General features: G+C 40.3%; 1 protein-coding gene across 3 annotated transcripts in view; it reads right to left on the bottom strand.

The window, feature by feature from the left end:
- The window catches only part of vps50 (VPS50 EARP/GARPII complex subunit), a 204,974-nt gene that overhangs the window by 128,965 nt on the left and 57,885 nt on the right, over window positions 1–18,124 (bottom strand). For all 3 annotated transcript variants that reach the window (XM_041183726.1, XM_041183727.1, XM_041183728.1), the window contains exons 7-10: window positions 13,897–14,014; window positions 13,765–13,800; window positions 6,724–6,806; window positions 3,007–3,049 (exon numbers count right to left, since the gene is read on the bottom strand). In XM_041183726.1, the coding sequence (XP_041039660.1) occupies window positions 3,007–3,049; window positions 6,724–6,806; window positions 13,765–13,800; window positions 13,897–14,014 (280 nt within the window). The remainder of the gene's footprint in view (window positions 1–3,006; window positions 3,050–6,723; window positions 6,807–13,764; window positions 13,801–13,896; window positions 14,015–18,124) is intronic.

Genomic DNA, 18,124 nt, shown 5'->3' with positions numbered 1-18,124 from the left:
CAGACACCATCACCATCCTGGGGTTTGCCCTATCCCCCCAGCAGGACAAACCCAGCAGGGTAGCAGCACAGTGGCATACAGTCAGGAGGGAGTCCACTGCATCAACTCCGGACCCCACAAAGTTTCATGGTGTCAGGTCAAACATGGGCAAGGAAAGCGCCTGCTGATTATCATGTACCACAGCAACCCCCCCAACCCCTCAGCTGATAAATCAGTACTCCTCCATGTTGAACACCACTTAGAGGAAGCACTGAGGGTGGTAAGGGTGCAGAATGTACTCTGGGTGGGGTCTTCAATGTCCATCACCATGAGTGGCTCAGTAGTGCCATTAGCGAACAAGCTGGTCGAGTCCAAAAGAACATAACTGCTCAACTGGATTTGTGGCAAGTGATGGGGGAAACAACAAGAGGTCAACACATACTTGACCTCATCTTTGCCAACCTGTCTGCTGCAGATGCATTTGTCCATGACAGTGTCAGTAGGAATGATCACCGCACAGTCCTTGTGCAGACAAAGTCCCGTCTTCACATTGAGGATACCCTCCATCATATTGTGTGGCACTGCCATCATTCTAAATGGGATAGATTTCGAACAGATCTAGCAACTCAAGACTGGGCAACGATGAGGCGCTGTGGGCCATCAGCAGAATTGTACTTAACCACTATCTATAAACTCATGGCCCGACTTATCCCTCACTCTACCATTACCACCATGCCCAGAGATCAACCCTGGCTCAGTGAAGAGTGCAGGAGGGCTTGCCAGGAACAGCACCAGGAATACCTAAAAATGGAGGTGCCAACTTGGTGAAGCTACAACACAGGACTACTTGTGTTTCAAACAGAATGAGCAGTGAGCGATAGAGTTAAGTGATTCTACAACCAACGGATCAGATGTAAAATCTGCAGTCCTGCCATATCAAGTCATGAATGATGGTGGACAATTAAGCAACTCACTGAAGGAGCCAGCTCCACAAATAGCCCCACCCTCAATGATGGGGGAGCCCAGCACACCAGTGCAAAAGATAAGGCTGAAGTATTCGCAAGAATCCTCAGCCAGAAGTGCCGAGTTGATGATCCATCTCAGCCTCCTCCGAAGGTCCCCAGCATCACAGATGCCAGTCTTCTGCCAATTCAATTCACTCCACATGACATCAAGAAATGGCTGAAGGGACTGGATACTGCAAAGGATATGGGCCCTGACAACGGTCCCACAATAATACTGTAGACTTGTGCTCCAAAACTTGCCACATCCCTAGCCAAGCTGTTCCAGTACAACTACAACACTGACATCTACCTGGCAATGTGGAAAATTGCCCAGGTATGTCCTGTGCACAAAAAGCAGAGCAAATCCAATCCGGCCAATTACCACCCCATCAGCCTACTCTCGATCATCAGTAAAGCAATGGAAGGGGTCATCAACAGTGCTATCAAGCAGGACTTGCTTAACAATAACCTGCTCACCGATGCTCAGTTTGGGTTCCGCCAGGGCCACACAGCTCCTGATCTCATTGCAGCCTTGGTTCAAACATGGACAAAAGAGCTGCATTCCCGGGTTGAGGTGAGAGTGACTGCCCTTGACATTACGGCAGCTGTTGACTGAGTGTGACATAAAGGAGCCCTCAGCAAAACTGGAGTCAATGGGAAACAGGAAAAATCATTCAACTGGTTGAAATCATACTGAGCACAAAGGAAGGTGGTTGTGGTTGTTGGAGGTCAATCATCTCAGTTCCAGGACATCACTGCAGGGATTTCTCAGGATAGTGTCCTAGGCCTAGTCACTTTCAGCTGCTTCTTCAATGACCTTCCTTCCATCATTAGGTCAGAAGTGGGGATGCTCACTGATGATTGCACAATATTCAGCACCATTCGAACTCCTCAGATACTGAAGCAGTCCATGTCCCAATGCAGCAAGGCCTGGACAATATCCAGGCTTGGGCTGATATGTGACAAGTAACAGTCACGCCACACAATGTGTCAGGCAATGACCATCTCTCACAAGAGAGAATCCAACCATCGCCCCTTGATGTTCAATGGCATTACCATCACTGAATCACCCACTATCAATATCCTGGGGGTTACCATTGATCAGAAACTGAACTGGACTAGCCATATAAATACTGTGGCTACAAGAGCGGGTCAGAGGCCAGGAATCCCGTGGTGAGTAACTCACCTCCTGACTCACCAAAGCCCATCCACCATCTACAAGGCACAACTCAGGAATGTGATGGAATACTCTCCACTTGCCTCTATGATTGCAGCTCCAACAACACTCAGGAAGCTTGACACCATCCAGGACAAAACAGCTTGCTTGATTGGCACCCCATTCACAAACATTCACTCCCTCCTCCACTGACACATGTGGTAGTGGTGTGTACCATCTACAAGATGCACTGCAGGCTCTTTAGACAGTACCTTCCAAACGCATGACCACTGCCACCGAGAAGTTCAAGGGCAGCAGGCCCATGGGAGCATCGCCATCTGGACGTTCCCCTCCAAGCAACTCGCCATCCTAACTTGGAACTATATCGCCGTTCTTTCACTATCACTGGGTCAAAATCCTGGAACTCCTTCCCTGACAGCACTGTGAGCGTACCTACATCATATATGGACTACAACTGTTCAAGGCAGCAGTTCACTGCCACATTTTCAAGGGAAATTAAGGGTGGGCAATAAATGCTAGCCTAGCCAGAGATGTCTACATAGCATGAAATGAATAAAAAAAAAATTGCCACTGTGATTGGGGAAGGGAAGCAGTAGAACAATTTGCCAACATGGGCATTGTGTGATGCCATATTTAAAAGTATCTTCAAGAGTTTAGCAACATTAATAACTTTTTTTTTTAAGAATTTTGATCAACTTTACTGAAGCCTGTTTCACTAAAACATTTCAAACATTTAACTGATCAACATGAATTAATGGAAGTGTGCAACATTTGCGGAACAGCTTCTATTTCTACATTCAGTAATTTAATGACCTTGATTCAAAACATTTTATTTAAAATCCCAACCTCAATTTGTTCCAAGGTATCCTGTAATTTTGAATTCAGTTCACTGAAAGAACAACAAAAAATTGTTAGCTTTTGTTAGTGTACTAATTAAGCCATGTATGCCATCTCATCTGTCAGGCAATTATTTGGAATTACATAGCTATAGGTAGGTAATTAGCTATAGTCCCCAAAGGGCCATAGGCCCTCGATTCTCTCCATTCAAGAGAGACAATTGGTTATTTGGCTTGAAGTGCACCACTCCACATCAAGCGTGGGGCAAGGCAATGAGCAGGCCTCCATGAACTATCATCAGAATTGAACTCATGGTGTTCGGCCGGTGTAGACTTAATGGGCCGATTGGCCTTCTTCTGCACTATAAAGATACTGTGATACTGTGAATCTTCTTGAAGGCCTTTAGAGAATCCAGATAAATGCACCTACTGCATTACCACTGTCTACTTTCTCTGTTATCTCCTTGTAAAATTCAACACAAGCAGGATTTTCTCTTTTGAAATCCATGCTGACAATCCATTATTATATTTTTCATCAAGATGTTCTTCTATTCTCTCCTTTCATAAGGATTCCATTATTTTTTCCACCGCTAATGTTAAGCTGGCTGATCTATAATTCCCTGGACATGTTCTGCCCCCTCTCCTCCTCAAATCTGAGAATTATATTAGCTATCCGTTAGTCTTCTAGCACATCTTTTTCTAATAAATGATTAAACTCGCGTAGTAATGCCTCTGTTATTTCTTCCTTGTATTCATTTAAAATATGTGGATCCAATCAATCTGGAACAGGTTTTACCTTCTTTGAGTTTGCTGGTTTTTATTTTCTCATTCCTTAGCTCATAATTCAATAACATGCCTATCTGATCTCTCTTCCTGGTGAAAACAGAAGGAAAATAATTATTTAATCTTTGTGCCATCTCTCCGTTACCTATGGTATTATCCTGTGCATCTCTTAATGGCCCTATTCCAATCACAGTCTCCTTCGTTTCATTGATGCACCTGTAACATATTTTACTATTTTGTTTTATGATTCAGGATAATTTAACTTCATCATTCTTTTTTTGCCTTCCTATTTTTCTTTTGATTTCTCTCTTATCTCCCACTTCTCTGTTGTTTATGTACCTAATGTATGCTTCTCGCCTAACCTTCACATCATTTTTCACCCTGGGAATCTCACTAGCATTTAGTTCTTTCTTTCCTTTTAGCAGAATATATTTGCCCTGTATTCTGTTGAACACTGTTTTCAACGTTCCCCATTGTTGTTCCACATCACTGTTTGCCAATATTATTGCCCATTTTATTTCCCCAAGTTCTATTCTCAGCCCCTCAAATCAGTTTTTCTTCAATCTCTTAACATAGTTTTCATTGTATTCATATCCTTCTCTATTATCTTAATGCACATTATATTTTGGTCACTGTTGCCTAGATGGTCCCTTACTTTTACTTCTCTTATCTGTTCTGGTTCATTCCCCATTACTAGATTCAAAAGCCTTTCTTCCCTTGTTGGGCTTTTTACATATTCAATTAGAAAGGAGTACTGTACATGCTGTAGGAACTCTAATCCCTTAGCCCCTTTACCTACCTTATCTGACCAAGTAATATTCGGGTAGTTGAAATCCACCACGATAATTATTCTACGTTTTTTACTTAATTCCCTAATTTGTCTGCATATTTCTTCCTCCACCTCCATTCCACCATGAGGTGGTCAGTGGACAATACTTATCAGTTTGATCAATCCTTTATTATTTTTTATCTCTACCCAAATGGATTCTGTCTTTGTCTTGTTGAAAGCTGTGTCCCTTTTTCGACTGCCATTATGTTATCCCTAATAAATACAGGTACTCCATCACCCTTTTTCCCTTTCTATTTTTTCTAAATATGTTATATCCTACATTGTTGAATTCCCAGTCTTGATTTTTTGATAGCCATGTCTCAGGAATGACTATGTCTGGTTCTTCCCAACAATTGGGAGACATGAGAGCCGCCAGCTCCCGTTTTATTATGGACACTATGTATGTTGCTCTACAGGCATCTTAACTCATCCTTAAGAGGATTTTGTTTCACTTAATGTTTAATCATCTTTTTAGGCTCCTGTTCTATAACTATTTATTCCCTTGTTATCAATGCTCTCCCTTACTTTATTCTTTGTTATGCTCTCCTAGTCTGTTTTGTTTACATTTAGGCTGCTTACAATTCTTGCAGATCCCTCCCCTAAATATATCTGAATGCTTTAATCTCCTCTCATCCATAACACTGAAGGGCTCAAAAAAGCTCAAACCCCAACTTCTGAATTCCTTTGATCTGGGTTTCACAGTCAGCAATGAAGTGACGGTGTCCATCATTGACCATAGAAAAGTTTTAATGCAGAAAGAGGCCATTTAGCATATCGTTTCTGTGCTAGCCAAAACTGACCTTCAAGAAAGCTGCCCACAAAGATCTAGTAAGTTCTGTGGCATGGATATCATAACAAGCATTTTTTTACAGAACTTGCAAAATGTGAATTTCATTGTAACAGAGCAATTTGACATTCCACAAATGTAAAATTCGTTTTTCAAGGACAGTGAGGTTGTTTAGCTAAAAAAGTTACACTTCATTCAACAAGGTGCAACTTTTTCAAGGGTTTTTCAGTGATGTTATTAACATAGAAAACACAGCTTTTGTCGATCGCAGTCTGTTAGGAGTTCAACGACACACCCCGTGAGAAGTGCAGAATCTGGATAACCTTGTTGAACTGCTCAAGTGCAGACTCTAGAAGTTACTGTCAGTTTCAAAGGAGTAATGATGGCAAACATTGACAGGTTCAACATCATTACGACTAAAAATCCAAGTCATTGTATCAGAAAATCTGATAAGAGCAGAAAATCTTCATAGGTGGACCACTGAAATGAACCGCTCTACACAATATTTTACATTTCATTTGATCCTTGAGGCAAGCCATAAAGGTTAAGCGGCTTGAACATTTTCCTATAATCTAATAAATCTATCTTGCTTTCAGTAGCTAAGTTAAGAGTCCATCTTTATTCTTTATGGCAAAAGTTCATTTATTGCAAGATGATTTTAACAAAATTAACAGCTGGATTAAATTTAAAAAGGGATTAATTTGTTTCAACAAGCATGAAAGACTATAAGCAAATTCTGGCAATTATATCAATCTTTGAAGGGGAAGTAAATTTACACAAATATATTTCAAGCATTTGACTGATTTTATGCTTTCCTTGCTTGTTTTGTTTATATTTAGGCTGCTTGCAATTCCTGCACATCCCTCCCCTAAATATACCTGAATGTATTATTCTCCTTAGTAATAAGATTGATGAAAACATTCTGATAGTTGAACAGATTTCCTGTATATAAGGATTTTTAAAAAATCAACTTGTTCAACAAATCATTTTATATGTCACAGAATGGTCTTAAAATAGAGTTTGAAATATGCAGAATGTTACAGAAAACTCAATATCCTACATAAGAAAAAGCCTAATCACTATCAAATTGAAGAAATGTTCCTAAAAAGAAAATTAGCCCTGCTACAAATTCGAATTATTTTAGGTGGTCAGGATGCAGTTGCATATAGCAAAATATTCTTATAACGTTTACTTGCAGTTTATTACTTCATTCAAAAGAGTGAAAAGTGTAGCAAACTGTTCAAAGTCTGGTAAATAAAAAAAAGAATGATGTGATAAATGGAATTCTCTCATTTGACATTTTATATTTTTATAGACCAAAGTTTTACCTTATGCAACTGTAGTGTTTGAAGGTGCTAGCTGCTTTCTGACATTCCAAACAAAGTTGTATTGCTCCAGGATAATCTTCCTCCTTAATGAAAAAAAATTGCAAGAGCATTCAGGACTCCACAAAGCCAATGGAATGAATTTTTGGTTGTATAGAATAAAACGCAATCACAAAATTATTAGAAACTCTTTGCAAAAATATTTATCTTGGCCTACTGGATCACTTGATGACAAGATGTACATTTAAGCCATACTTCAGGGCATAAATGCACAAAATAAGATGACATTGAGGGTGTACAATGTCATGAGAGGCTCCGCCCAATTAATAAGATGTTAAACAAGGCTCCCTCTGCTTGTTCTGGTCATTCAGGTGAATGTTGAAGACCCTCTGGCACTATTAAAAGAGGTTCTTCCTATGTCTTGGTCAACATTTCTTCCTCAACTATTGAACTTAGACTTACTTCCTCCGGTCCCATGTCGGACAATGGGCAGCAAGACTGCATCACCAGCCCATCCCGTTCTCTTTTGCTCCAGCCCAGGTGGTGTCCCATTCTGAGGTTCTCCTTAAACATACTTTGCCAGGTCTTCTTTGGCTGGCCCTGTCATCGTCTTCTCTCTGATGGTGTCCATTCTACTGCCACTCTGGGCCTGGGACGCAAAATATGTGTCCTGCCAGATTCACGATGTCCCACAGGTATCTCTGACCAGTCCTCTGTAGCACTTCTTCGTTTTTGATGCTATCTCTCCCCGTTATGCCAGGAACTTACGTAGGCAATGCTGGTGAAAGACGTCCCACTTAGGTGACATCTTTGCTGTTCTGTTCCAAATCTCGCTGGCGTAGATTGCTACTACTATGGACATGTTGAGTCACAGCTTCACAGTGTTGATGATGTTGGATGTCCAGACCATGTAGAGCCATTGGAAGGCTGATGCTTAATTGCCAATTCTTGTGTGGATGTGATCTCTATATCACCCTCCCTCGGGATATTATTTCATAGGTAGGGGAAGTTGTCGATGCCCTCGATGCTCTGTTACCCAATCATGATGAGTGGGTTTTGTTGCCATCCAATCATCATTGTCTTCATCTTCTCACAGCTGACATATAGATCAATCTTGACATCACAACTCTCAAGACTGGTGGTCATGTCTTGGGGCAGGTACAGTTCTTAAGCCAACAAGGTGATGTCATCTGCAAAATCCAGGTCCGTCAAACAGTGATGTTGCCATGGGATGCCGAAGTCTGCACTTACCATCACCTTCTTCGTGATGAAATCAGCAACCAAGAGGAAAAGCAATGGACCAACGGTGCTTCAATGGAGTTGAGCTGCCAATCAGACACGATCTAAATGAACGATGGAACAGACTCAGAAGTAAATGGCTTACTCCTGTTCCTCGGTAACTATTACCATTATAAATAGATTTAGTGGCCATTCATTGCTATATGGCAGGAGGCATTTGCCAGGCTGACCAAATCAACAAGGCAAACTTAGCCACGCTATGATAACGATTTTGCAATTTGTATTTATTACGAGAAGGCTTGTGCACTTCAGAAGTAGAGTCCACTATCACCTTTAGAGATTTTAAGATTAAGTTAAAACACTTATTAACAAAAGAAACTTAAACACACAAGATTACAGTTACACCGTTATAACAGTTCCCAAAATTTCCACTTAACCAAGCTCCCAACTACACACTCCCCCTTTAAGGCAGCAGTCGAAATAGATTCCAAATTTATAAAGTCACAAGCCATTTTACCACACTGGACAATGGACAATGGACTTCCAAAAGCTTTTAACACAACTTTGGTTACTGGAACAGCAAATTTCTACAGGGTGGCTAGAGGCTCCCCCACCCCTCCACCAAATCTGTTTCACACTGTCACCTTTTCAGATCTTACATGACCACACCTCACACAGCCTTCCATCCTTCTTTTAATATATTTTATCCTTTTGATTTGTAAATCCCATTGTTTCTACTTGTCTTTAGAAGTTACTTTTCCCAGGATATAAAAAAAAACTTTCATGTTCTCATTATGGCCAGCACTTTTGGGAAAAATCAACATAATAACCTTGCCTTATTTATCTTGCCAATTGTAAATACTTTGGGCTTTTGACTTTTCACGTCATATGGAACCCAACACTTGGCAAGACATATTGCTGAAGCCCCCATGTTACATTTACCAAAGCCTAGATGAAAGATTCTCAAAAGGCAAGTTAAAATATTTTGTGATTTTGATTTTAATGAAAGAGAAGTGTTACATTTATTTTGCAGATTTATTTTACTTTGATGTAAATGTACATCTTCCAATAAAAATAATTTGGTATACAGACATGATATTTTCCCACCTATCACAGTAATCAAGTTTACATAATTTCTCAAATTACACATTGGAAAGCTAAGCTAATTATTAATCTTCCAGTAGTTAAAACCATTCACTCCATGCAACACAGTTACACATTTAGTCCATAGGGCTGCACTGTGAATGAGGTATTTAAATAAGGAATAGAAAGATGCAGGATTAGCAAAATACAGGAAAAATTCAAGTCCAGAGATCGGATAGAGTTGGAGTGAGTGAAGGGGATTGCACAAACTTGACTAGAAGAGATACTGTATGCATAAGTATGCCATTACACACAATCATAAATGATCACAAAAATCTAGCCAAAAATAATTTTACAAATTTTCTCCCGATTTTTTTGTTATTTTTTATTCTATCATGGGACGTGGGCCTCACTGGCAATGCCAGCATTTGTTGCCAACCCCTAAATGCCCTTAAATTGAATGGCTTGCTGGGTCATTTTAGATGGCAGTTCAGGGTCAACCACATTACTATGGATCTGGAGTCATATGTAGGCCAGGCAGGGTGAGGATGACAGATTTTCCTCCTTAAAGGACACCAGTGAACCCGATTGGTTTTTACAACAATCAATGATAGTCTCATTAATGAGACTAGCCTTATATTCCAGATTTAATAATTGAATTTTAATTCCACTAGCTGCCATGGTAGAAACATAGAAACGAGGAGTAGGCCATGCAGCCCTTCGCGCCTGCTCCACCATTCAATTGGATCACGGCTGATTCTCTATCTCGACGCCAGATTCCCACTTTCTCACCATACCCCTAGATGCCTCTAATAACCAATGCATCCAATATTTCCAGGTAGGATTGAAACCCATATCATCAGAGCATTACCACAATGCCCCCATCTCCCTTATAATTGCAAATAATGCACACTTTTCCAAACTTGCAAAAATTAAATATCACATGCACTTCTGTGAATATTAAATAAGGACAATATTACGAAATGATTATTGTTTTATATGTTTCTAAGCCCTGCATCGAGCATGCAACCCTGGAGAAAAATGTTGCAATTGATTCAAATTACTAACGTTAGGAAATTAACCATGCTGATTGGCTAAAGACAAACCAGTTCCCTAGTTCGTTAGCTGACCTGCAAGCGTGGCAAGGTCGACCAATCAAATTATTCATTCCCAACTCAACTCCTCCCATTCTTCCATTGCCACCTCCACAAATAAACCATATGCAAACAAAAAACTGCTACAAAGCCAGCAAATTAAAATCAATGTGATTCCATTTTGGTGGCGACACTACCTTTCAGGCTACCAACATATTCTTTTCTGAAAAATTATCACATTGAATTTTTTTTTTTTTTAAAACAATTCTAAAACAAAACAAATTAATAAAATTAACCATAAACCTACATTATTTTAGAAATATTTGTAACAACTTTAATTCGCATAGTTCTTCCCTGTAATTGAAGGTTTTGCACTGGATTTTTTTTTCATTCATTCACGGGATCTGGGCTTCGTGGGCTGGGCTAGCATTTACTGCCCATCCCTAGTTGCCCTTGAGTTGCCCTTGAACTGCCTTCTTGAACCACTGCAGTCCATGTAGTATAGGTACACCCACAGTGCTGTTAGGAAGGGAGTTCTAGGATTTTGACCCAGCAACAGTGAAAGGAGTGACAATACATTTTCAGGTCATGGTGATCAGTGACTTGAAGGAACTTCCAGGTGGCGGTGTTCCCATCTAACCGCTGCCCTCATCCTTCTAGTTGGCAGTGGTCGTGGGTTTGGAAGGTGCTGTCTAAGGAGCCTTGGTGAATTCCTGCAGTGCATCTTGTAGATGGTATACACTGCTGCTAACGTGCGTCGGTGGTGGAGGGAGTGAATGTTTGTGCATGGTGCCAATCAAGTGGGCTGTTTTGTCCTGGACGGTGTCAAGCTTCTTGAGTGTTGTGGGAGCTGCACTCATCCAGGCAAGTGGGGAGCTTTCCATCACACTACTAACTTGTGCCTTGTAGATGGTGGACAGGCTTTGGGGAATCAGGAGGTAGGTTACTCGTCGCACTATTCCAATCCTCTGACCTGCTCTTGTAACCTAAGTTTATATGGCTAGAGCAGTTCAGTTTCTGGTCAATGGTAACCCCCAGAATGTTGATAGTGGGGGATTCAGTGATGGTAATGCCATAAAATGTCAAGAGATGATGGCTGGATTTTCTTTTGCTGGAGGTGGTCATTGCCTGGCACTGAATGTTATTTGCCACTTGTCAGCCCAAGCCTGGATATTGCCCAAGTCTTGCTGCACTTGGACATGGACTGCTTCAGTGTCTGAGGAGTCACGAATGGTGCTGAACATTGTGCAATCATCAGCGAACATCCCTACTTCTGATCTTATGATGGAAGGTCATTGATGAAGCAGCTGAAGATGGTCGAGCCAAGGACATTACCCTGAGGAACCCTAGCGGTGATGTCCTGGAGCTGAGATGACAGACCTCCAACCATCTTCCTTTGTGCTAGGTGCGACTCCAACCAGTGGAGAGTTTTCCCCGATTCCCACTGACTCCAGTTTTGCTAGAACTCCTGAAGTCACACTCGGTCAAACGCAGCCTTGATGTCAAGGGCAATCACTCTCGCCTCGCTTTGGGGGTCCAGCTTTGCTACTGTCTCTTTATTTGTCATGTTTACATGAGTTTTCCCCAGATTATGGATATTTTCCAGTTCTGTTTGCATCCTGTGGCAATTAAGGGGCTGCCATCTTTATGCCTGGCAAAATCTTACATCAGATACAGAACAGCATGGGAATTAATGGGGAAGGTGGTCCAGGTGTATTGACTTCCATTTCCTTTTGCTAATGATGCCCAAAACCGGTTTATTGATCATTTTTATTTCCTTCCCATTATCCACAAAGACCTTTGCTGCTTATCTGTTTTCAAAGCAAGCTTTTTCTGCAAAACTAACTGATGTCCCTTAATAATGGCCTCTATACCACACGTGATGTGGGGACTCTCTTGCAGAGTTGCAACTGGATGCTCAATGAGCCTGTCACAGAACATCACAGTCTCTCAGTCCAGTTCCTGCTCACCCAGCTTCGTTATTCTGAATCAAGTCACCTGGCCTCAATCTGTCATCCACTCTGGGGTTTCAGTTTTCCCTTAGCTCCACCTTTGTTTAGTTTTCAGGTAACACTGAAGTTGTCACAGGTGTATTTGGCTGAATGGAGTCCTCCTATGTTGTAAAGTTATGTGGGATGTAAATTTTCTTGACTGGTAACATAAAACTGGTTACAACAAATAGGCAGTTGTTTCCCAGATTTCCCCCCCCCACCCCTCTGACTTTGAATTGAGCCAATTGGATAAGCCTAAACGTTTTACCTTCTGGAAACGTGTGAATGTAAGAGGAGGAGGAAGAGAGAATGTGAAAGAGGTGTTCAGAAAGTATGAAAGACAAACAAAAAGAGAGAAGCAAACAATTTGATTGTTGATGAGCAAGGTGAGCAGAAAGAAAAACATAAGTGACATACATTCTTTTCCAAGCAACACTGCAGGAATCAACCACTTTTCAAGCAATATTTACAACATCTTGCAGCAGATACCAACAATTAGCATTATTAGTTAATTATATCTATTGGGAAACATCACAACAAATAAACATGTAAAAAAAAACTATCCAACATACAATATTGATGTCTGAACCATTGGTGTTCAACCAAAACAATACATTAATAGAACACACGTTGGGGGGAATCTCTTTGCAAGAAATCACCAGTGATTCTTCCAGAGCCATAAATACTCGATTCAGTCTGGTCCAGGAACCCTTCTCACTTTTGACTGTTATTGAGATCACAACTCCCAAACACCGATCAAGTTTTGATCTGATGGCCTTGCTCAAACTGCCAGTTGCAAAATATATGATTCTATTATCTGCGTTAGGTAAGTTTGAAAATGAACTAAACGTTTCCAAATATGCTGAAAACTTGTGCTACTTGTTGTTAACAGTCATCAGTAAATTTTGAATAGGGTAATAAACCTAGCCAAAATTACAGACCAAAACCAAGAAGGCAAAATTGAAAACTTGTGTGCAGGGACCAGGTGGATATTGGGTGCGACATTCATGAATGGAAATCAAAATATTGTTGACTGGGTGACTTTTGTATTACAATGCAAAAGGGGAGACAGTGGCATACTGGTAATGTTACTGGACTAGTATCCAGGGGTCCATGCTCTGGGGATATGGGTTCAAATCCCACCATTTTAGTTTATTCAATTAATTATAATTATTCAATTAATAAAATCCGGATTTAAAAGCTTGTCTCAGTAATAGTGACCATGAAACCATTGTCGATTGTCATTAAAAATCCATCTAGTTCACTAATGTCCTTTTGGAAAGGTATTCTGCCATCCTTACCTGGTCTGGCCTACATGTGACTCCAGACTCTCAGCAATGTTGCTGACTCTTAACTGTCCTCTGAAATGGCCTAGCAATCTATTCAGTTCCAGGGCAATCAAGGGTGGGCAACAAATGCTGCCCACAGCCCATGAAAAGAGTACATTTTTTTAGAAGTTATATTTGTTCAAAAGCAAGCATCAATTTTCTAAACATAGTATAGGTCCATAGATGGGTATAGGAAAATAACTTTTAGAAACCTACTTCACATACTTGAAAACTTATGATTTAGAAATACTACTGCCAATACACTTCCATTTCCCACAGTGTTACAGGCATTTAAATAACATAGCTTACCTCCAACATCTCACTTAATCGAACATCAGTTCTTTGCTGTAGAAGAGCAAAGTAAAAGATTCAGTGGAAATACTTAACAGAAAATAAAATAAGTAAAATTAAACTTAATATAAATATGTAAAAAGTATATACCAATGTTTTAATTGTGCGCAAAGACTTCAGCAATCCAATCAACAGCTGTCTCTTTCTTTGATTAGCAAGCAGCCCCAGGCTAGCTTGTGTAAAGCCTTCCTTGGCAATATTTAGCTGCCTGCCAAAATAAAAATCACCAACTTAGTTTCAAACAAGAAAAATAATTATGTAAATGAAATGCAAACAAATTTTTAAGTTATATTTCTAAGAAAAGGTTCATCATTCCAATACAACAGCAATTTGGATTTATTTGGCATCTTTAACAGCAAAATATCTCAAAATGCTTCGCAGAGACATAAGGAAAAGGAACGCTGGGCTAGAGGAGGAGGGATTGAGTCCAACCAAAAGTTTGATCAAAATAGTGGGTTTTAGGGCTGGCCATGAAAAGGAGATCAAAGTGGAAAGGGGATGAGTTTAGGGAGGGAACTCCACAGAAACCTAGGTGGCCGAAGGGACATCCATTAAAGGTGGAGCATAACGAGAGGCAATGGACTAGAGGTGGATACATTCATGACGGAAAATAACCAATGACAAATGCAAAGCATACTCTAAACCATGGAAGTCACATCCGAAAATTATACAATTGGGCATGGTTAAATGGCAAAGCCGGCATCCATAAAATCCAGTTAGAAACTTTCATCAAAAGGTAAATAACAAGCTTTTGCTTCAGATAAGTGAATTTTCCCGTTTTTGCAATTCTGCAATTTTCCTTTGATTATTGCAGTCAGTGAATCATTTCCTCAAGACATTTAAAAATAACAAAGACTTAACAAGCATGGCAACAGGTCATTTGGACCAACTGAGCTGTGCTCTGCATGAGGTGCTCATGTGTTTATGCTCCACCAGTCTCCTCCCACCCTACCTCATCTATCAGTGTAGCCTTCAACTCTCTTCTTCGTCAGTTATTTAAATGAATCTATATAATCCACTATTACTACTCCATGTAGCAAGTTCCACATTATTGCCACTCTCTGTCTGGGTTAAGGTACATCCGCTGGATTCCGTATTGGATTTATTAGTAACTGTCTTATGTTTATGGCCCCTTCAAGTGAAAACATAATCTGTTTACCCTCAATTTTAAATCACCTGATCGCCTTCTCATTTCCAAAATGAAACCCAGCCTATTCAATCTTTCCTGGTTGTTATAAGCTTTCAGTTCTGACTTAATACTTTTAATGTATTTACACTTATACCAGTGACTCTATATCCTTTTTTTTAAATATAAAAGGTCAGAACTGTGCACAATATCCCAAGTGTGGTCAAACCAAGATTCCATGTAAGTCTAACATAACTTCTCTGCTCTTTCAATTCTATTCTGCTAAGAATGAAACCTGTTCTTAGTTTGCACTTTTGTGGCCTTGTCAACCTGCGCTGCTACTTTTAATGATCTGTGAATCTGTGTCCAAGATGTCTTTCTTCCAACATGCCATTTTGACTTGAATTTCCCAAGCTGTATGTGGCCTCCTTATTCTTCTTACCAAAATACACAACCTCACACTTCTGCACATTGAAAATCATTCAACAGTTACACATCCAATCTGTAATTTTAACACCTTTGATGTTATAGTATTGTTACACACAAGGGTTGGTGAAACAATAACATGGGTTCTTTATTTGAAGACAAGACTATATACAAATAGAATTAACTAGGAGGCTAAGCATACATGTCTGACCTCAGTTGCTGCTGCTTGTAGACGAAACAAAAGTCATGGGGCTAATACAGCACATCGTATCAAGGTGGTAGTGAGTGAGAGCAGGTTAAGATATATTTTCTTAAAGGTGCTTGCACCTCATAGCACAAGTACCATTCATCAAGGTTATAAGGCCAGCTCAATAGGATTTTAGACAATAAGTTATCTGATTATGACTTGTGTTGAAGATTTTTATCGTATCTCATCAGCACCCCTCCACCCATGATAATCACAAATTGTACTTAATCTACACATATGCAAAGAGTAAGCTCTATGCAGCTATACATAGACATATTTCTCACCTTTCTTCATTATGTATTCTACTTCTACTACACTTAAAAAAATTACATTCCCTCTCAATACGCTCCCCACCAAAACATAAGCTCCTTTTGTATATAAGGCTATTAAGGTACAATCAAAGCAATTAACAAAGGGATTAGTAGATGCTTACATTAAATAAATGTAAACTGAAAAATGCTCAGCAAGTGTTACCTGAAAATCTAATCCGATTTAGTCACAAGTTCCTTTATACCAGAATCAAAATTCTAACATGATTACAGAGCAGATTATTCAGAGCAATGTAAATTAAAAACAAAATTGCTGAAAACACTGAGCAAATTGTTTCTCTCCACAGATGCTGCCCAGAGTTCATGCTTCAGGTCGATGACGACATTTCACCAGAACAAGATTGGGTAATAATATACTGGATTATTCCTACAAAAAAAAAAATGAATTTTTATTTTTTGAAAAAGTTTCCAATTAGACTTAAAAATATGGAGGAAACACAAGAATAGAATATTGCATTTCTGAAATGCAAACAAATTTTTTTTGAAAGGCTCAGTGTTCAGTGCATTCCTCTGCAATGAATAGATGGCACAGATGTTCTTTGCCTTGAAGCACCACTTGGTTTTACATAATGGAACCCCCATAACCACATGTTACAATTTGAGAATGACATTTCTCTACTTCACACAAAGGCATAAACTACTGATGCAATATTTTGTAAACAGGCAGTAGCTTAAGAACATAACAGCAAAACAAATAGAAGCAAGGGTAGACCACACAGCCTCTTGAGTTTGCTCCATCATTCAACATGATCATGGCGGATCCATGGTTTCAACTCCACTTTTTCCGCCCAATATCCACAAGCCTCGATTTCCAGTATATCTCAGCCTCAAATATATTCACTGTTGGGGGATCCACAATCTTCTGAGGTAGAGAATTCCAAAGATTTACAGCCCTTTCAGTGAAGAAACTTCTTCACATCTCAATCCCAAGTGATTGGCCTTTTATCACAAGACTCTGCCTCCACATTCTAGATTCCCCAGCCTGGGGAAGCCACCTCAATTTCTAACCGTCAAGCCCCTTCAGAATTCTGCATGGTTCAATGAGATCATTTCTATTTTCCTAAACTCCACAGAATATAGAACCAATTTACTTAGCCTTTCATCATAGAAAGACCCTTTCATCCGAGGGACCAATCAAGTCAACCTTCTCTATGCTGCCTCAAATGCAGGCATATCTTTCCTTAAAGATGGAGACCAAAACTGTAGTCAGTACTCCAAGGTGTGGTCTCACCAAAGCCCTGTAGAGCTACCGCAAGACATCCTTATTCCAATTCTCTTGCAATAAAGGTTAACAAACTACTTGTCTTTCTAATTGTTCACTGTACCAGCACCCATCAAAATCCTGGGGATTCCCACTGACCAGAAACTGAATCGGACCAGCCATATAAATGCCATGGCTACAAGAGCAGGCAAGAGGCTGGGAATTCTGTGCAGGGTAACTCACCTCCTGACCCCCCAAAGCCTGTCCACCATCTACACGACACAAGTCAGGAGTGTGATGGTATACTCTCCACTCACCGGGATGAGTGCAGCTCCAACACTCAAGAAGCTTGACATCATCCAGGACAAAGCAGCCTGCTTGACTGGCATCCCATCCACCACCTTCAACATTCACTCCCTTCACCACTGACTGACAGTGCCAGCAATGTGTACAATCTACAAGATGCACTGCAGCAATTCACCAAGGATCCTTCAACAGCACCTTCCAAAGCCACGACCTCTACCACCAAGAAGGTCAAGGGCAGATGGTAGGAACACCACCACTTGGAAGTTCCCTCTAAGCCACACACCATCCTGACTTGGAACTATATCGCCATTCCTTTACTGTCACTGGGTCAGAATCCTGGAACTCCCTTCCTAACAGCATTGTGAGTGTCATACACACATGGACTGCAGTAGTTCAAGAAGGTGGCTCACCAACACCTGTTCAAGGGCAATTAGAGATTGGCATTAAATGCTGGCCTGGACACTGATGCCGACATCCCTTGATGAAAGTCTTTTTGAAAAATGCTAACTTTGTGTTCCTTGTACGAGCAAAGTCCCTCTGAACAACATTTACAAGATTAACAACTTCTTAAAAATATCCTGCTTTTCTAATCTTAATACCAAAGTGAATAATCCCATTTCCCCACACTATACTCCATCTGACAACTTGTTGCCTATTAACTTAACCAGTCTATTTTTTTTCAG

This window comes from Carcharodon carcharias, chromosome 3, assembly GCF_017639515.1.
Source record: "Carcharodon carcharias isolate sCarCar2 chromosome 3, sCarCar2.pri, whole genome shotgun sequence".
Taxonomy (NCBI): domain Eukaryota; kingdom Metazoa; phylum Chordata; class Chondrichthyes; order Lamniformes; family Lamnidae; genus Carcharodon; species Carcharodon carcharias.
The sequence above is the reverse complement of the archived record's forward strand: the minus strand, read 5'-3'. Positions and strand labels throughout refer to the sequence as shown.